The following is a 20331-nucleotide window of genomic DNA, read 5'->3' as shown; positions in this document are numbered from 1 at the left end:
ATCATCTGATAAACACAATAAATGATGCAGCAAGGATCTATCCCCACCCTCCTAAAGGGACTCCTCACCCCTGGAATGCTGTGCCAGTGGATACATCGCTGACATGGTGGGCTGTGGCAACACGGGGCAGTTCCTGGACACCGTGTGTGGTGCTGGCAGAGCATGTGAGCAGGGTGGCTGCACCAGCCAAGGTGGCCAATGAAGAGCTAGCTTGTGTGGATATAGATAGTGGTATACAATCCATGGCAAAGGCAGCTGTAGATAGGCCATGGCAGGTGGCACATCTTCCCAAATGCAACGTGGGGGGCTGGAGTGCTGCAAGGAAAAGACACTCCTCCAATTGGCACTGCCCCCTTCAGAGACAGGTGGTATAGCCCCCGAGCCCTGCAAGAACCTTGAGCATCTGGATGAGCATGAAGATGGTGGCAGTGCCAAGCACCCATTGTGCAGCATGCTGGATGGTGGCAGGGCCAGTACTGTGTGTGCACCTGAGGATGAGTCTTCACAGTACTGTTTGGACATCGTGCTCTGCTCCAGTACCAGGGGTTTCAGCAAAACATTGTCTCAGCACTACTCTGTTGCCTTCTCTGGTGCTGCACGAGAATGTGGTGGTGACTCAGCTTTGCACCTGCACAGTGTCGAGTCTGGTGCCTCATGCGAATAGCATGGAGACCTGGAGCAGTGCCACTTGTGCTCTGGGTCCAGCACCAAGGGCAGTGTGTTTGTTTTCAAAGACTGCTTATGCTCAGGTGTAGAGGTGGCTGATGCTGGCAATGCTGACAGCATCAGAGGTGCCGAATGCTAGCGGCTTGGCTCTAAGTGCACCTGCTTCAGCGATGCCGGCTTTGACAGTGCCTGGGATGTTGTGGCAGTCATTTCAACTGTCATGGCCCATGAAGATGGTGATGGAGGCCGGGAATCCCTGGAAGCTGCATGAAAACTGTTTAAAGACACCATACTAGAGGCCCAACTTAAATGTATACCCCAAATAAAAAAACACACTAAGAGACCTAACAAAGAACCACCATGGCTAAACAGCCATGTTAAAAAGGCAGTGAGAGAGAAAAGGGCAGCTTTTAAAAAGTGGAAGTCAAATCCTAGTGAGGAAAATAGAAAGGAACATAAACACTCCCAAATTAAGTGTCATAATGTAGTAAGAAAAGCCAAAAAAGATTTTGAGGAACAGCTAGCCAAAAATTCAAAAAATGATAGTAAAATGTTTTTTAAATACATTAGAAGCAGGAAGCCTGCTAAAAAAGCAGTGGGGCCCTTGGACGATAAAGATATAAAAGGAGCGATCAAGGAAGACAGTGCCATTGCGGAGCGATTAAATGATTTCTTTGCTTCAGTCTTCACAGCTGAGGATGTTACAGAGGTTCCTAAATCTGAGCCAGCCTTTTTAGGTGACAAATCTGAGGAACTCACTCAGATTGAAGTGACATTAGAGGAGGTTCTGGAGTTAATTGATAAGCTGAATAGTAACAAGTCTCCAGGACCAGACGGCATTCACCCAAGGGTTCTGAAAGAACTCAAATGTGAAATTGCGGAGTTATTAACAGTGGTTTGTAACCTATCATTTAAATCCACTTTGGTACCAAATGACTGGAAGACGGCCAATATAACGCCAATATTTAAAAAAGGCTCTAGAGGAGACCCTGGCAATTATAGACCGATAAGTTTAACATCAGTACCAGGCAAATTAGTAGAAACACTAGTAAAGAATAAAATTGCAAGGCACGTAGAAGAGCACGAATTGTTGGGCAAAAGTCAGCATGGTTTCTGCAGAGGGAAGTCGTGTCTAACTAATCTGTTAGAATTCTATGAAGAGGTTAATAAACAGGCGGACAAGGGGCACCCAGTGGACATAATATACCTAGATTTCCAGAAAGCCTTTGACACGGTCCCACACCAAAGGCTTTTATGTAAATTAGGTGGTCATGGGATAGGAGGAAAGATCCTTTCATGGATCGGGAATTGGTTAAAAGACAGAAAACAAAGGGTGGGAATAAATGGTAAATTTTCACAATGGAGGAGGGTAACTAGTGGTGTTCCCCAGGGGTCAGTCCTGGGACCAATCCTGTTCAACTTGTTCATCAATGATCTAGAAAATGAGGTAAGCAGTGAGGTGGCAAAGTTTGCAGATGACACCAAGTTGTTCAGGACAGTCAAAACCAAAAGGGATTGTGAAGAACTACAAAAAGATCTCAGCAAACTGAGTGATTGGGCAGCAAAATGGCAAATGAAATTTAATGTGGGTAAGTGTAAGGTAATGCATGTTGGAAAAAATAACCCAAATTACACGTACTACATGATGGGGTCAAATTTAGCTACGACAGATCAGGAAAGGGATCTTGGAGTTATAGTGGATAGTTCTCTGAAGACATCCACGCAGTGTGCAGCGGCAGTTAGTAAGGCAAATAGGATGTTAGGAATTATTAAAAAAGGGATCGATAATAAGACAAAAGATATCATACTTCCCCTATATAAAACTATGGTACGCCCACATCTTGAGTACTGTGTGCAGATGTGGTCTCCTCACCTCAAAAAAGATATATTGGCATTAGAAAAGGTTCAGAAAAGGGCGACTAAGATGATTAGGGGCTTGGAACGGGTCCCATATGGGGAGAGGCTAGAGAGACTGGGACTTTTCAGTTTGGAAAAGAGGCGATTGAGGGGTGATATGATAGAGGTATATAAAATCATGAACGGTGTGGAGAAAGTGAATATAGAAAAATTATTTACCTTTTCCCATAATACAAGAACTAGGGGACACCAAATGAAATTGATGGGTAGTAGGTTCAAAACTAATAAAAGGAAATTTTTCTTCACACAGCGCACAGTCAACCTGTGGAACTCCTTGCCCGAGGAGGCTGTGAAGGCCAGGACTCTATTAGGGTTTAAAAAAGAGCTTGATAAATTTTTGCAGGTTAGGTCCATAAATGGCTATTAGCCAGGGATAAAGTATGGTGCCCGAGCCTTCAGAACAAAGGCAGGAGATGGATGGCAGGAGATAAATCACTTGATCATTGTCTTCTGTTCTCCTTCTCTGGGGCACTTGGCATTGGCCACCGTCAGCAGATGGGATGCTGGGCTGGATGGACCTTTGGTCTGACCCAGTATGGCCATTCTTATGTTCTTATGTATGCACCAGAGAAGGGACCACCTTCACAGATGGGGTGCTGACCAAGGCAGAAGGAAACGCAGAGTCTGTACTGCTGGACTCCTGTGCCAGTTTCTCAGTAGAGCGCTGCTCCAGGGCTGGTGGTTGGAGAGACTTTTCATGTAGGTAAGTCCTGAGCTTGCTGGCTCAGTACCTTTTAGCCCCTGCCATGACGCTGGAGCAACAGATGCAGGATTTGGTCTGGTGACCCTCACCCAGACACTGGAAGAGGGAGGTATGGCCTAAGGCCAGCATGGCTTGGCTGCATGTTGCTCACAATTTGAAGCCCAAGGAGCCTGGCACAGTGGTGACGCAGCAACTAATTCTAACACTAACTTTGTTGTTGTTGTTGAAGAGAAATTGGAGAAGGGTAAAATAAAAGCTGTAGCTGAGGACGGTAAAGAAGGAACTGAGGGGGCCACGCCAAGCACATGCCAGATAGCATGAGGAGGCGCTGCTGTGCATATGCAATGTGGGAAACAACAGATACAGAAGTATCTCTGAGTGCTGGTGCGAGGATGCACTGACACTCAGAGTGGAGCACCTATGGGGACACTACTTGAAGAATAGACTTTTCCTGGCTTTCCATGCCTGAAAACAAAGGCTGCCCTTTATATCCAAATTATTTGGAATAATCTGAAGCCAAGACAATATGTCATATCAGTTATTTCTGGGCCTCCTGAGAACCACTCTTGTTGAGTCAGGTGGAAGCACTATGACAGAGTCTTAGTCCTTCTCTGAGAAGTACAATTATGAGGATGCAATCTACAATTCAGAGACCAATCCACATCCTTCTTGTCCACGTTTTCATGAAGTACTGCTTCAGGAAGCAGGGGATAGGCTACTCCAGGGGTCTGCAACCAAAATAGCAAGAAGAGCCATTTTTTCAAATTCCATTACAAAACCAATGCTTCCAGAGCCGCAATGCGAGTGTGAGACAGCCCTTAATATATAATGTCAAACCATACTTTTTGTGACCACTATTTTAAGAACTGTACACACACAAGGTTTTGTACCAGTCAGAAAGTTTAAGTTACTTTAACACCTGGATTAGACAGCAAATGAGGACAAGTAAAACGCTAAACCTGGGGATAGGCACTTGAACAGGAAGGAGAATGTTCGCACCAACCCTCTACACCTCCCCTGCTTTCCTGAACTCTAACCCCCTCATTCCCCAAGCCCACCATCCATAACCAGGATTAACCCACCTCAGTCCAAACCAGCCCCTGGGACTAACTCATTTGTGGTGTGGCTGGTGAGCCTACATCTGGCAGCCACATGCACCCACAGGAAGGAAAGCTGGCATGGAGTTTTTCCGCTAGGCGGCTGAGCTAAGCCAGGCAACCGGAGGGGTGCGGCCACTCGGGTAGCAGGGCAAGTGAGGGACTGGACTCTCTGCAACTCCCTGCCCTACTGTTGCTGAAATAATAGAACTAAATTCAGTTGGTTTAATGGCTGGATACCACCCACCACCCTGCCAGCCATTAAACCAATTAAATTAATTAAATGTTTTGGGGTGGCAGAGCAGGGAGCTGAATAGGAGTCACTGGTGGCAGAGGCCAGAGATATAAATTATTCCTTAAAGAGCTGCATGGGAGTCCGGAGCCACAGGTTTCTGACCCCAGGTTAGTCCATCCATATCACCCTTCGGGATAATCTGTCCCAGTGTCTGAACACCCCTGTCTGCTTATGTATGAGCCTTTTTCAGTCATGTGCCATAATGCTTTATACTACTGCACAATGGCATAGGCTATGCAGTGAGAGCAAAAAAAGGTTCCCAGTGACAGTGCACACAAAGTGTGCTCTGTACTAGAAACACAGCACCCTGTAATAGGATAAATAGACAGCAAGTGAGACAAACTAGCACTATTTTTTTGGAGGGGGGAGACTGCAGGAGGTGGCAGCGGGAGTATGGTTGCCTAAATGAGACAAGGTCCCTAATATCTCGATATCTGGTTACCCTCCTCTAACACTGGCAGTGGAGACTTTCTTAACACATCTTCATAATCACCTAATTCATGCTGTTTGAAGAGATATCAAAGTAAATGTATCACACCAGATGTCTTCCAAGTCCATGAGAGACATGGAATTAAACTGGGAAATCAAAGGCTGTGTCTAACACTAAGATAAATTTGATTTGTAATAAATTTGATTATTTAACCTCAATATTATGAATTCAAATTAAGTGTCCGCAAAGCTTCTTAAAATTCAACCCACCTTTTCTCTGTGTTGAGTTTCTGTGTCCCCACTGCCCTGTGAAAGTTCGACAGCATAAGCATTGCATTGTGGGTACCTATCCCACAGTACCTTAGCCCAGGTTGCTTGTGGGCACTTCATGTTTGAATCTCAGAATTCCAAGCATTGTCCCAGAATTCAGAGCATCAGTAACTGCATGAAAAACTGGAGACTGCATCATTTCCTGCTGTGGCATTCCAGCACAAGCATGGATCCCCAAACGCTTCAACTCATAGCACACATCATGTCAGCCATCACACTAGCTGTCATGCAATTCTTCCTTCAATTACAAAGCTCAGTGATAGTTCAGTATTATAATAGCTAATGATGATGACAGCGGCGGTTTGGAAGAGCAAATCTCCCAACTGTGGTCCAAGAACTCGGAACTGCTGGCTACCAGGGATGCATTGGCAACAATGGAGAGGTGGTTTTGAGCTCGTGAGACCAGCACGCACTTGTGGGACCACATCCTTTCGGAGTCCTGGGACAACCAGCAGCGGCTGCAGAACTTTCGCTTGTGCCAGTCCATTTTCAATGGAACTTTGTGATGTGCTTGCCCCTGCCCTGAAGCACAGCAACACAAGAATAGGGACGAATTTAACAGTTCAGAAGCAAGTGGCAATCGCACTGTGGAAGTCTGCAATGCCCAACAGTTACCGGTCAGCAGCAAATCAATTTGGGGTGGGCAGATCTACAGCAGGGTCTGTGGTGATGCAGGTGGTCCACGCAATCTGTTGATGTCTCCTCAGGAACACTGTGACACTGGGGCTACGTCTACACGTGCACCCAACTTCGAAATAGCTTATTTCGATGTTGCGACATCGAAATAGGCTATTTCGATGAATAACGTCTACACGTCCTCCAGGGCTGGCAACGTCGATGTTCAACTTCGACGTTGCTCAGCCCAACATCGAAATAGGCACAGCGAGGGAACGTCTACACGCCAAAGTAGCACACATCGAAATAAGGGAGCCAGGCACAGCTGCAGACAGGGTCACGGGGCGGACTCAACAGCAAGTCGCTCCCTTAAAGGGCCCCTCCCAGACACACTTTCATTAAACAGTGCAAGATACACAGAGCCAACAACTAGTTGCAGACCCTGTATATGCAGCACGGACCCCCAGCTGCAGCAGCAGCAGCCAGAAGCCCTGGGCTAAGGGCTGCTGCCCACGGTGACCACAGAGCCCCGCAAGGGCTGGAGAGAGAGTATCTCTCAACCCCCCAGCTGATGGCCGCCATGGAGGACCCCGCTATTTCGATGTTGCGGGACGCGGATCGTCTACACGTCCCTACTTCGATGTTGAACGTCGAAGTAGGGCGCTATTCCCATCCCCTCATGGGGTTAGCGACTTCGACATCTCGCCGCCTAACGTCAATTTCAACTTCGAAATAGCGCCCAACACGTGTAGACGTGACGGGCGCTATTTCGACGTTACTGCCGCTACTTCGAAGTAGCGTGCACGTGTAGACGCAGCTCGGGAGATGTACAGGCCACAGGGGATAGGTTTGCTGCCATGGGATTTCCTAACTGCAGTGGGGCAACAGATGGCACGTGTATCACCATCATAGCCCTGGACCACCTGGCCTCTGAGTATATAAACAGAAAGGGGTACTTCTCAATGGTATTGCAAGGGTCGCTAGGTCACAAAGATCGTTTCAACGACATCAACGTTGGCTGGTCAGGGAGGGTTCCGAAATTCTGGACTGTACAGAAGGCTCCTGGATGGGACTTTTTTCCCCCTCATCAGAAGATCATGATTGGCAACGTGGAGATGCCTATTGTTATATTGGACGACCCTGCTTACCCTCTGCTCCCCTGCCTTATGAAACCCTACATAGGAGCCCTGAACCCCAGCAAAAAAAACTTAAATCACAGACTCAGCTGACGCAGAATGGTGGTTGAATGCGCCTTTAGCCATTTAAAAGTGACATTCAGATGCTTAATGACCTGTTTGGACCTTTCTGAAACTAATGCCCCCACCATTACTACAGTATGCCCTGTTCTGCACAACACATGTGAATCCAGGCAGGAGACTTTCCCATCCACCTAGAATTCCAAAGCTGAGAAATTCTCGCAGCTGCCTACACAATCATTCACGAGTAGTCACACTGAGGCAGCTGCAATAAGGGACACTTTAAAAAATAGCTTCATGAATGATCTGTAATGCACATGCTACCGATGTATTTCTCTGACATAATACCAATAAATCATATCGTGTCTTAATGAATGAATGCTTTTTCTTGGTGGGAGGGGGTTAAGTTGCTGTAAGTACAATACATGTGGCGGGCTGCTGTGCCTTCAGCCCTCCTTCAACTGTCAGGTTTCCTCAGCCACGTGTCTTCTGCAGATCAGGGAGTATCAGTGGGCAGCTTTGCCTTCAGCTCTCCCCCAACCCCCACAATGATTTCTGTTTTCCACACTCCTGCATTCAAATCACACTTAGCCCAAATAAATGATCTTATTTTGGGGACAAGAGAGGTTTAAGTTGCAGGGAAAACAAGCCTTCTTGAGGGTGCCTGAATAGCCTTTTGCAGTGGCCCTTGGGGCTGGAGCAGCAGTCTATCCTTGCCCTCCCTCCCCACTTGCGGAAACCGCAATGACAGGGTTTGGGGGTGGCCAACCTCTCCTCAGGGTACTCCGGGCAGCAGGTATTGGCTCCCACACTGCTGTGTTGGGAGTCCCTCTACAGCTGCAGCAGGGAGTGCAGGACCTCCATTTGCTCAGTCATCGCCATTACAAGCTTTGCTGTGACTTCAGTCTGCTTTGCCGCTTGCTGTTGCTGCAATTCAAGCATTCTCTGCTGCACTGCAACTCAGCTTGATTCTGATGCCATTCAGCTGTACTATGATGCCACTGAACAATGTCCTTTGTCAGCTTGCTGTACTCAGCTTCATTGCTCTCCATGCGCTGCAGGATAACACCTTGCTTGTATTTCTTTCTTCTTCTGTTCCTCTCTGCTATGCTGGGCATTGGCTATGGAAAATGAAGGTCAAAATTAAGATACAATTCACATAATGAGTTTTGAAATGGAATGAATGAGTCTCTGTGTCTATTAGGGAAAGTTGCCTTTCTGCAGGCCACTGAAGGCTTATTGAGAATGGGATAGTAAGCGTGCATTTTACAAAACATCATTTGCCATCACTCTTCCAGCACATTTCTGTGTGGACATGGTAAGCTATAAGCAATTGTCCAGTTTTTTGGGGGGAAGGCAGGGGCTGCGAAGCAGGGGAAGCCACCAGGTGTCCTGGGGGCATCCTGGGGCAGAGAATTTTTTTTTCGGATGTTCCTGGAGCAATCCTCCACAATGATCAAGCCGCATACAGAGGATGGCGGGGAAGAGTTTGATTACAGCCACATGGACAGCTGCTTGGGGAGGTTCAATTACAATAAATGTAAAAAAAAAAAAAAATCCAAAGAAAGGCTGGGTGTAAAGGGACATGGGAGGGGAGATACCCAGCCACACATGGCAGCTGCGTGGTACCAAGGAGTCCTGAAAAAAAAAAACAAAAGAAATGCTGGTGGAAAGGGACATGGAAGGGAAAATGACCAGTAGAATACAGCAGCCACATGGCGCTGGGGGTGTCCTGAAAAATCAAGAGAAATGCTGGTGAAAAGGGACATAGGGAGAAGGGAGAAACCCCACTGAGCCTGCAAACTGCGATGGGGAACGGAGCGCCTGCCAGCTGCTGCAGGCAAATGTAAAGGGGCAGGAAGCATGTTTAAAAAAAGATGCAGATTCCTGCAGATTGACAAGGAAGACATCACCCTCCTAAAACTAACCCATATGGAGAAAGAACACCTATTCATTCTATGTGACCAAAAGCCTTCGAAATTTGCTAAAATGCTGTGTGGCGCCATAATATCAGATTGCTATCTGGTTGCCTGGCGTGGCAAGGTATAATACTGTGGAAGCTGCAAGAAGTCAAGACTGCCCAAGAACCTCATGAAATAAATACAAGAGTGCCAGGATGAGGCCTTCGAGATCTCCAAAAAGGAGAAGCACTCCATCCCAAGAAACATTAACATGCTGTTCGGAGGGGCACAGAACCATAGCTAGCATATCTGTACCCATACACAACCCTATTGCTATACCCACCCCACAACCTGCTTCTACCATGCAGAATAAATACTCACCTGGACTGCTTGGTCCAGGGTGCTCGGGGACTGGTGTGGAGGTGACTGGCATGTAGGGGACTGCTGTGGAGGGGCACAGTATGGAGGGGACTGTTTCCAGGTCTACAATGAGGAGTTCTGGGCTGTCTGGCAGAACTTCCTCAGTCCCCTGCTCATTGCCCCCTTCCTCTAGGCCACCCAGCTCCTCTGGGCTCACCCCAAACTCCATAACAGGGTCTCCACAAGTGTCGTAATTCAGACCAGGCTTTGCAGTGGGGTCACTCCTCCTAAGCATGTGCAGCTGTTCATAATAGCAGCACGTACATGGACTGCCCCGACTGCTGGTTGACTTCCTGGACTTTTTGATAGGCCTGCTGGAGTTCTTTCACCTTCATCCAGCATTGCACTGAGTTCTTGGAAGGTCACCTCACGCAATATTGGATCATAGACTGTCGCATTTCTCTTGGTCACCCGAAGTCTCTTCACCAATGATTGATCTCCCCAACTCACAAGAAGATCCAGAATCTCCTGGTGGGTCCATGCTGAGGCTCTCTTGAGACCCTGAGAAGTACTAGGCAGATCACTACCCTGAGTGCTCATGATCGCAGAAGATGGCTAATAATACAATGCAATGGCTATTGATGCAGTGTGATGTGATGGGAAAAGGAATTTTTTTCACAATGGTCACCCTTTATATTTACCGGGAGTGGACACTGCTGAATTCCAATTCTAATTCAAATTCAATCAAAACTTCATGGGTTTCCTGTGACCTTCTGCCTGTGCACCTGGATAGAGAGCAGCATATAACAAAGCAGCCATACATGGAGGGTCACCGCGTAGCTTTGTGGGATACATACAGGACACTTCTGAAGGCTAATAAATTCGAATTAAAGACATGGTGCTTCCACACTAACCTTGATTCGAGATTTTAAATTGACACTATACGCATCCTGTAATACTGATATTTTGTTATGACGGCTCAATAAATCAAGCTAATAGTATTAACCGTGAAGACAGTGACATTTTAATATTGAGATAGTGCTTTCAAAGTCAATTTTATCTAGTAGTATAGACACAGCCACAGGGTGTAAATGTACTTTAAGTTAGTCCTTAAGCCTGCCTGAATGAGGAGGGTAAATCTCTGGGTATTTGCTATGGAAGACAGTCTCAGTAAGACTGAAATTTTTAAGATCTGAGAATCTCAAAATCTAGTGGACAAAATCAAAATGTGTGCATTTTCAGAAGCTTAACCAAAGTTTTGTGTTTTTTTTAAATTACATATTCATCTACTGAAGAGCAGGTGCATATAGTATATACATTCCAAAACAAATTCAAAATAAATTGTAATAAGGTGCCATATACTAAAAGAACTGATTGAAGCAACAATTTACATTTAAAAATGTTATTTTCACATGTAAAATGGCTAAAAACAAGTTAATACTGTAGTTTAGGTTCTTATTGAACTGAAAGAACCTTAAAGAAAGGTTATTCACAACAAACATTTCTAATTCCCCATGGCTAGAGATTGCAGAATTGTAAAATAATTTGACTGATTACTTCCATACCACTGAATCCATTATTTCTTTGCTTATACACCTTGGTAAATGTTACATGAACAGATACTAATTTTGTGTATTTCACAAAAATATTTCAAGTGTTTTTGTTATTCTCACAGCTCTAATTATGAAGAAAGATGTGAAGTGCTATATTAGTTTATTTCTTGTTCCTTTGATATGCATACTTCATACAGCAGTCACAAAACATACTGATAACTGCACAGTAAGTGTAGTTAGAGATGGAAATCCAGAAGCAGACCAATGAAGAGCAAAATTAAAAACCGAGGTGTAACATATATCTGCCCATGTCCAATGCATGTACACTGCCATAAATTAGAGACACCTGAATACTCAAAGCACAACAGAGATCACAAAAGAAGAAAAAAATTGTGATAGATGCAAAGAGTTTCTAAAACTACATGCACAGATAGACTCAATAACAAATATATGATATATTAAGACATTCAACTGGAATTTAACGTATGTTTCAAGCCCTCCAATTCAGAATGTCTGCTTGATTCTGTTTGTACCCAACACACACAGGCCACTTCTACACTAGCAAATTCTTTCAAAATATTTTTTGAAAGAACGGGCTCTTTCAAAATATCCAGTGGAGCATCTATGCACAAAAAGCATTCTTTCGAAATTAAATTGAAAAAACTTGGTACACCTTTCAAAAGTCCTCTTCCGCTCCTGTAATTTCAGGAAGACCACCTTCTTTCAAAAGCTTCCATGTTCTATTTTTTTTTTCAAAAGAGCACTCCTCATGGCACCTGATTTTTCAATTCCTGACCCCTTCCTTCAAAAGAGCAGGGACTGTGCGGGCACTCTCTTTTGAAAAAACACGTCACTCTTTGATCTGCTTTTTAGTGTGTTGATGCACTCTTTTGAAAAGTATCAGGGGGTAGCCATGTTAGTCTGTATCTGTAAAAACAACAAGAAGTCCTGTGGCACCGTATAAATTAACAATTATTTTGGAGCATCCGACAAAGCAGGTCTTTGCCCATGAAAGCTTATGCTTCAAAATATCTGTTAGTCTATAAGGTGCCACAGGACTTCTTGTTGTTTTTACTCTTTTGAAAGAAGTTCTTTTGGAAGAGATCTTCTGGAAGGATGTCTTTTGAAAGATTGCTGTAGTGTAGATGTAGTCACAGGGTAAATGTAGCCAGCTAATTATTGATGACCCTCTAGAAAAAGAGGCCTCAGTGACTCATTCTCCCATGAAAAGAGCTTCCTTGTCACTGGAGACTAAAGTTTATAAAGGCAGAATTTTGGATTGGTGAACCAAAAAACCAAATCAACACAAAAAATAATTATTCCTTTTTAAAGTGCAACTACTGTTTTGCAGCAGTTCATCACAACTGGGATTTGAAGAGATATCACCTATCAAATGCACCTGTCACTCACAGACAGAATTATATAGTACAGACTCCCTAAAGCGAGAGGGACTCTGTAGCCACAATGGGACTCTTGTTTCTGCTTTCTTTTTACACAGAATCAGCATCTTCATTAACCTGTTACTCTTGAAAGACTTTATGGACTTGAGGTCTAATCATTTACTGACATGGAAATCATGAAATGCATGTGTGTGTTTCCAATGGAAAGAGAATCAGGCCCTTGAAAAGAAAAACCATATGAATTTATGCTACAGATTGAACCTCTCTAATCCAGAATTCTCTCTTCCAGCAAACTCCGTAATCTGGCATGATTTTAGTCAGCTGCACAACCACTTCTCATGGGTGTGGCCAAGTTTCCTGTGGTCCCATAAAGTTTGTTGGCAGCCACCAGTCCTGGTTCTAACTGTCATCATCATCATCTTCAACCACCATGGGCTCAGCACCCATTGGTGTCTGATGCCTCCCTCGCTATTTTCTTCTATCTTTCCCTTTCCACTGTGGAGTGCCTTAGTTTCTGCAAACTAGCTCCGCACCAATCTACCACATCATCTACCCATTCTCTGTGGGGTCTGCCTCTCCTATTTGAACCGTCCATTATGCTGAATACCAGAGTCTTGATTCATCGTTCATTCTGCAAATATGCTCGAATAGCTGTAACTTGTGATGTCCATGTAAATGCTCTAAAGCTATACATAATATGTGGGCTATACAGTAAAACTCCTCTTTCCACGATTTTAACTTGCACGTTAATTAGGTTAAAGTGAGTCTATGTCAGTGAGGGAAACCCTACCTGTGCATCATTTGCATACATAGGCGACACACTCCTGGGGTTTCCAGGGGCTGGGGGATGGCCACAGTGCACCTACTCTACCAGCTCTGTGCTTCAGCCCCCCGGCTCTCCCCAGCTGCGGGAAGCTGGGGCGAAGCCGTGCCCCACCCCTGGGCTATCTGCCTGCCCGTCTCCCCTAGCTGGGGGGAAGCCGGGGAGAAACCCCCCCCCCCCCCCGCTAGACTGCCCCCCAGCTCTACCAGCTGGGGGAAGCTGGGGAGAAGGTGAGCCATGGCACATAGCTTCTCCCCAGCTGGGGGGAGTGGGGCCTGGAGCCGGCAGGTGGAGCACTGCACCACCTGGCCAGCTCCCAGGATTGCCCCCAGCCAGGTGGCTCTCTGGTGGGTCTAACAGCCCTCCCAACTAGGATGCAACCAGCATGTAAGTCGGGGTGTTGCTGTATTTATTAAACCTATTTGTCATTATGGGCACCTACCTTACATTCTCTTCCGCAACACATTCAGAAGCGGAACCAGTTTGTCTATGGGATGATGACAGAGGTTTAACGGAAGAAACTGATTGTCCATTTACGTTATCAGGAAGCAGTGGAGCAGATTTGATGCGATTTAGTATTGCATTTCGTGAGTCTGCACCTGGAAGACTTGACTGAGAAAAAGAAATGCAGAAAATTACCGTGAAGTCTGCTCCTGACAACAAACAGTGATAAGTTAGTCAGATGCCCTTGCTTTCACTCACACTTCGTTTTCAGAGCAGCAGGTGGTATTTTTTGTTTCTCGGTGATTTGCCATTTTAATCTCCCTTGTTACTGACAATCTACATTATATGTCATTTGTTATCCTCCATCTTTTCCTTATAATAACAAAAAATTAAGATTTACAGATTCACTAGACCAGTTCTCAAACCTTTTGGCCCATAGCCTACCCAGCTCAATGCAAACCTCTCCATGGACCACCAACCCATGATGACAAAATGCATTTGCTTATTTCTAAATACCTTAAATACTTAATTATTCATATTAGGCTAATGGACCTATAATCTAAGGTGGCATTTGTAACTGTTAGGAAAGGAAATATTACCAATACCAAAATAATTGAACAGATTAAGCACTTTATCATGTTAGTTTACCAAAATTTGTTTTAAATAAAGTAAAATATTAATTTATGTCCAAAACTAAAGGTTTCAATGTTGTCTATTTATGAAGCGGGGCGGGGAGGTGACTTTTTGGGTCTGGGGCCATAAAAGTGAGAGGCAACTCCCTAAAACAAAAAATAACCACAGCCCTCAATGAGGTGGCCCCTAACTAAGATGTCTCACTTCATTGGCTCTCCAGCCCCAAGAAGGGAGGGGTGTAGAGAAGACAGGGAAGATCAACGTTCAGGTTCCAACTCTTTTGAGGTCCTGAGTCTAGTAGATTTTATAAGCCCTCGCACCAGGCTCTGGGGTGAGGCCAAATAAGAAAAGTTCTGTGTGCAGTAGTGGGCTGCCAAGGAGTGGGACAGTAATAAAGGTGAAAGTGGAGGGTCTGAGTGGGAGATACTGTGAGAGAGCTGGCTGGAAGAGGGGTTCCTGACCAGGAGGGAGAGTATACAAGAAGGCGTTTCTGATCTGAAAATGAGGGAAGGCGCAGCATTAGGCTAGGGATAGGAGTTTTTGGCTGGGGAGGAGCGCAAGAGCAAGAGAAGGTGAAGGAGCAGTCTGGGGGTAGGGTATCTGGCCAGGAGGGAGGGCAGAGGAGCAGCCTGGGGTAGGGTGTCTGGCCAGCAGAGAGGGCGGAGGAGCAGGCTGCGGGCAGCGTAGCCAGACAGAACCCGCCTTTTGCTCTACTCCATCTTGCCCTCCCTAGGGGCTTAACTCGCTAGGTAAACAAACAAAGCAACATTGTAACCGTAAGAGATTAACTTGTTAGATAAATAAACAAAGTAATTGATTAAGTGGTAACCTGACTCCTCCTGTTACCGTGCAAACCGAACACAAAACAAAGAACCCAGCAGCTTTCAGCTGCTCTAAGCCTGGTCACTTGTGGGCTCTGCTATAGCAGTTGAAATCTTGTATTAATACAAGTGCATAAGTGGCATCTCACCTGACCATCGGCTAACAGGTGTCTGGCCAGGAGGGAGGGCAGGGGAGCAGCCTGGGGGTTGGGTGTCTGGCCAGGAGGGAGGGCGGAGGAGCAGGCTGTGGGCAGTGTGTCTGGCCAGAGGCTGAGGGTGGGGAAGGAGGAGGATACTGGAGCAGGTTGAGGTGTGGGGATATGTGCACCTGAGGGATATTTGCATGAGGGGAATGGGGCAATCCCAGCCAACAGGAGCACTGAGGAAAGTCTCCAGGCAGTGTGTCCCCAGCCGGAAGAGAGTGGAAATATGTGGAGCAGCTTGCTCCCTCCACAAGCCAGATCCAGCAATGAGGCACATTACTTTATTCAATACATCCCACCCCTCCTCAACAGCAGGACATTGGCACTGGCTCTCCAACCTCTTGGGGTGGGGAACAAGGAAGGCTGGAGCACCAGTGTAGGCTCCGTGCTGCAGGGGGGTTTGAGGTGCACTAAGCTCAAACGGTGTCCCACTTCCCCAAAAATCAATGTGATTTCTCATAAGATGCATTATACAGACTGTGAATATAAAGTCTATTCCCGTCTTCCCAAATTTAGCAAAAATCTTCAGCGTGACACAAATTACTTTAAGTGTTAATCATTTGCCTAAGGAAGTTTTGCATATGCTATTTAGTCTTAGTTACGTTTTCCTAGAATACTATTGTGTAAGAAAAGTTTCTTGAAACTTTTTTGGAAAATATGCAATCACGTAGGAGAAGAAGATATCCCTGCAATGAGATCATTAGACCATGATTTTTTAAATTTGACACTGGATAGGGTATATAAATTTAGACAGAAAGACTACTGATTTATACTTTAAAAAACAAACAAACAAACAAACACCTGTGGCTCAGGTACATTTGATTATTCCTACAAGCATTACTCAAATCCTTGGATCAGATATTCAAATGTTGTTAACTCTCAAGGCCACAGTGAAATCACTGAAGCTACAATTTATACTAGCTGAAGAGCTGCATCCCCAAATTTAAAAGCCCACTAAAAGATCTCCAGCCACCAATTAAAAGTCTAAATTAGCATCCCAAGAAAGTTTATGTAAAACTTAGCACTGGTCTAAATTGTGGGTTTTCTTGGCCAACAAATATTCAATGTTATGTCAAGAGATGTCTGTCCATGAGGGAGCAAAAAGCCCTATACCAATATTCCCTTAGGCTACCATTCTGCCTGTATTGTATCCAGATTTCCAAATGAAATGCTTGTGTTTTATTGACTATACTACTGAAGGGCTAAAGTACTCAATTATCTCTGGGAAGAATGGAGGCTGCTTACCTACAATCTCAGAAACAATAAAAAATAAAAAATTAATTGTATTTTATTGTACTGAAAACCAAAAGCTTTCAATTTAACAACTTAACTGCAAATACATCAATTTTTTTACATATTTTGATTCCAATCTGCAGAAGTTTAGTCTTTTAAGTTGCTATTGTGTAACATAACATTAACACAACTTCCTTCAAATCTATTTTAATGCACGTTTAGTACAAATCATTTGTAACTGCTTAAGAGTTCATGACTAATTGCTAATAAAATCCCTACATTGAAGTATTATACTTTACCTTACTAATGATCATTTTTGATATTTTCTTCTGAAATGCTATCACGGTATTAATACGTCTCTCAAGTTTAGACACTTTCTTCTACAAGGAAAGAAAAAAACGATTCACTTTCAGTGTTAACCTACTATAGTACACGATTGCACACATCCTGCTCTGCACATTTAATAAGCAGTAGCAAAATATCTTCTAATAGTAACTGATGTTTATCTTACAAAATAGAAAGGTAACAAAATTTAACGACTAGTTCATATGAAATGCAATTTTCATGCCAATGCAAGCAACTGTAGCACAAATTATGCACATGATATAGCTGCATTTCTCAAATTTCAAGACTTTCAGTAACACAAATACAGTCTTTTATTATATGTACAATGAAAAAAACTTACTAGAAATGTAATTGCTATTTCTTCATGTTTATTTCGACATTGTGTTTGTTCAACTCTTCCATTTAAACTTTCCAGTTTACGGTTAAAGACGTCATTATTTAATATAGCCATTTGCTTTTGAATCAAGCATTTGACCTATAACGGGAAAAAGTTATATTTCAAATCTAGAATCATTCATTGCTAAGGTAACAAAAATATAGAAATTAACATTTTTAATTTTACTAAATTTTATCTAATGTTTATAATGAGGTTGTCAACTGATTAAAATTAATTATGATTAATCAATTACAAAATTTCCCCTAGAAAGAAAAAAAAAATGTATTTTTCAACTCATCTTCTAACAAGTACTGTAGTGCAAGCTCTTCATCATCTAAGCTGAACTTACAAATATAGAACTATGTACAAAAAAACACATTCAAAAATAAAACAATGCAAAATCTTAGAGTTTACAAGTCTATGCAGTCCTACTTCTTGTTCAGCCAACCAATCACTTGGGCTGTCTCTTGATTGCTGGGAACTGTTGGCAAAAGATACGCAAATAGTGAACCACATTTGTGTATCTGCTGCTGACAGTTCCGTCTGGAGAGGCTTTTCTGACATTTGGCTGTCCACATAGGGCCAATGTCAAGAAAACACTCTCTGCCAAGACATCCTTTCTGCCTCATGGAACGAGGAAGAGAGGGATTTTGGCAGAATGCTTGCCACATGGCAGACTTCTGCCAGGAGACTTCTGGTCTGCCAACAGAAACCTGCAGTTTAGACATAGCCTCAGACACACACACACACTGGAGATACACATCTCCTAGAACCAGAAGGGACCTCAGGAGATCATCTAGTCCAGTCCCCTGCCCTCTTGGCAGGACCAAGCACCATCCCTGACATCTATTTGTTGCAATCTCTAAATGGCCTCCTCAAAGATTGAGCTCACAACCCTGTGCTTAGCAGGCCAATGCTCAAACCACTGAGCTATCCCTCCCCGCAGACAAAACAAGTTTGGTTACAATTGGTGCCTACTTTGCTTCTCGTTTACAACATTACCTGAAAATGAGAAAAGACATTCACACTGCAGTAGCAGTGGTAGTAGTTGGCACTGCACAATATTTATAAGCTAGATACACTAAAGATGGATATGTCCCTTCATGCTTCAACCACCATTCTAGGGGAAATGTGCCTATCCTGATGATGGGTTCTGCCTGATAACACTTCAAAGTGATGTGGACTGATACATGTTCATTTTCATCGTCTGAATTACATGACACTAACAGAAAACTGATTTTCTTTTTGGTGGTTTTGGTTCCGCAGTTTTTGAATCAGTGTTGCTCTTTCAAGTCTTCCAAAAGCATTCTCCACATCACTTCCCTCTTATGTTTTTGGATGGTACTTCAGATTCTTGGTCAAGTGCTGAAGTTATCTTTAGAAATCTCACACTGGTTCCTTCTTTTTATTTTGTCAAATCTGCTGGGAAAGCAGTCTTAAAAAGAACATGTGCTGTTTCATCATTCAAGACTAATATAAAATGAAATATATGGCAGAATGCAGGCAAATACACTGCAGGAGATTGACAATTCTCCCTTGAGATCAGTCACAAATTTAATTAATGCATGGGTTTTTAGTGTGGGTTTTTAAAAGAGCATTATCAGCATGGAAGCATGTCCTTTGGTATGATGTTCAAAGCATGAAGGGTCGTATGAATGTTTAACACATATGGCTGAAAACACCTTGCAGTGTTGGCTACACAGGTGCCACACAAACACCTGTTCTCATTTTCTGGTGACACTGTAAATAAGCAGCAGGCAGCAATCTCTCCCATAAAATGCATATTTTGTCTTTGAGACTGGCAAGACAAAAAGTAGGAATAATTCGACTTGTAGGACTGGACTTTTACATTTTGTTTTGAGTGCACTTATGTAACAAAAAAAGACATCTGCATTTGTAATTTACACTTTCATGGTAAACACTTTGCACTTTAATACTTGTGAGGTGAACTGAAAATTACTTTTTTACCATTCTTACAGTGCATCTATTTGTAATCAAAACAATAATATAAAGCAAGCACTGTACACTTTATTGAATTTGAAATACTGAAAATGCATAACATCAATATTTAATACATTTCAGTTGATATTCTATTTAACAGTGCAACTAATTGTGATTAGTATTTTCATGATTAATATTTTAATCATGATTGAGATAATCACACTACTTAAGCATGACTGACAGCCCTAGTTTATAAATTAAACTGCTTCACCTATGTTCTGTCAATTATAAATCTAATTTGTAAAATGCAGCATTTCGTGTTTTGTCATTCCCTTTCTCTTGTAGTTCACCCAATCTGCTGAAAATCAAGTGTTTGTTTGCAATGATAAAGAGAAGTTACTCGCCGTAGTAACGATGGTTCTTCGAGATGTGTCCCCGTGGGTGCTCCATGATAGGTGTCGGGCTCGCCCCGGCGCCGCAGGTCGGATCTTTCCAGCAGTTTCTGCCGGACTGCGCCGCTCCCTTGCGTGCTCCCGGCCACGTGCGCGATCCGGTCCCTGCCAGTTCCTTGACCAACCGCCTCGGAAGCTCCTTAAAAATACTAAACAGAGATCCGAAGCAGGGAGGATGGGCAGGTGGTGGAGCACCCACGGGGACACATCTCAAAGAACCATCGTTACTACAGGTGAGTAACTTCTCTTTCTTCCTCGAGTGTCCCCATGGGTGCTCCACGATACGTGACTACCCAGCAGCAACCCAAGATAGGAGGTGGGTAATCGGTTTGGTCTGACCCAGTATGGCCATTCTTATGTTCTTATGTTCTTATGGCTTTGTGCAAGACCTTGCAGGGGAAACGCGTAAAGTAGGGAGCCCTTCCATGAAAACATGAATGCGTCCCCCAGGGACCCCCGCCCCACTCCTGCCCTGTAGCAGTACTGGGGACTTTTTTTTTTTTGGTTGTACTGGATGGCAAACAGATCGATCTGGGGAAAACCCCCATGTATGAAAAATGCTCTGTAGCAGATCGGAGCGGATCTGTCATTCGTGCGT

The 20331-nt window shown here is 44.0% G+C and overlaps 1 protein-coding gene across 8 annotated transcripts in view; it reads right to left on the bottom strand.

Moving 5' to 3' along the window:
* ATF7IP2 (activating transcription factor 7 interacting protein 2) overlaps positions 1-20331 on the bottom strand; it is a 131712-nt gene that overhangs the window by 53168 nt on the left and 58213 nt on the right. For 7 of the 8 annotated variants that reach the window (XM_075010306.1, XM_075010312.1, XM_075010308.1 and 4 more), the window contains 3 exons: positions 17305-17439; positions 16919-16999; positions 13728-13897 (listed from right to left, as the gene is read on the bottom strand). In XM_075010306.1, coding sequence (XP_074866407.1) covers positions 13728-13897; positions 16919-16999; positions 17305-17439 — 386 coding nt within the window. Of the gene's footprint in view, positions 1-7542; positions 8370-10210; positions 10295-13727; positions 13898-16918; positions 17000-17304; positions 17440-20331 lie in introns of those variants that run through there. The other variant, XM_075010314.1, reaches the window with a different exon arrangement.

This window comes from Carettochelys insculpta, chromosome 16 (genome assembly GCF_033958435.1).
Source record: "Carettochelys insculpta isolate YL-2023 chromosome 16, ASM3395843v1, whole genome shotgun sequence".
Lineage (NCBI taxonomy): Eukaryota > Metazoa > Chordata > Testudines > Carettochelyidae > Carettochelys > Carettochelys insculpta.
The sequence above is the reverse complement of the archived record's forward strand: the minus strand, read 5'-3'. Positions and strand labels throughout refer to the sequence as shown.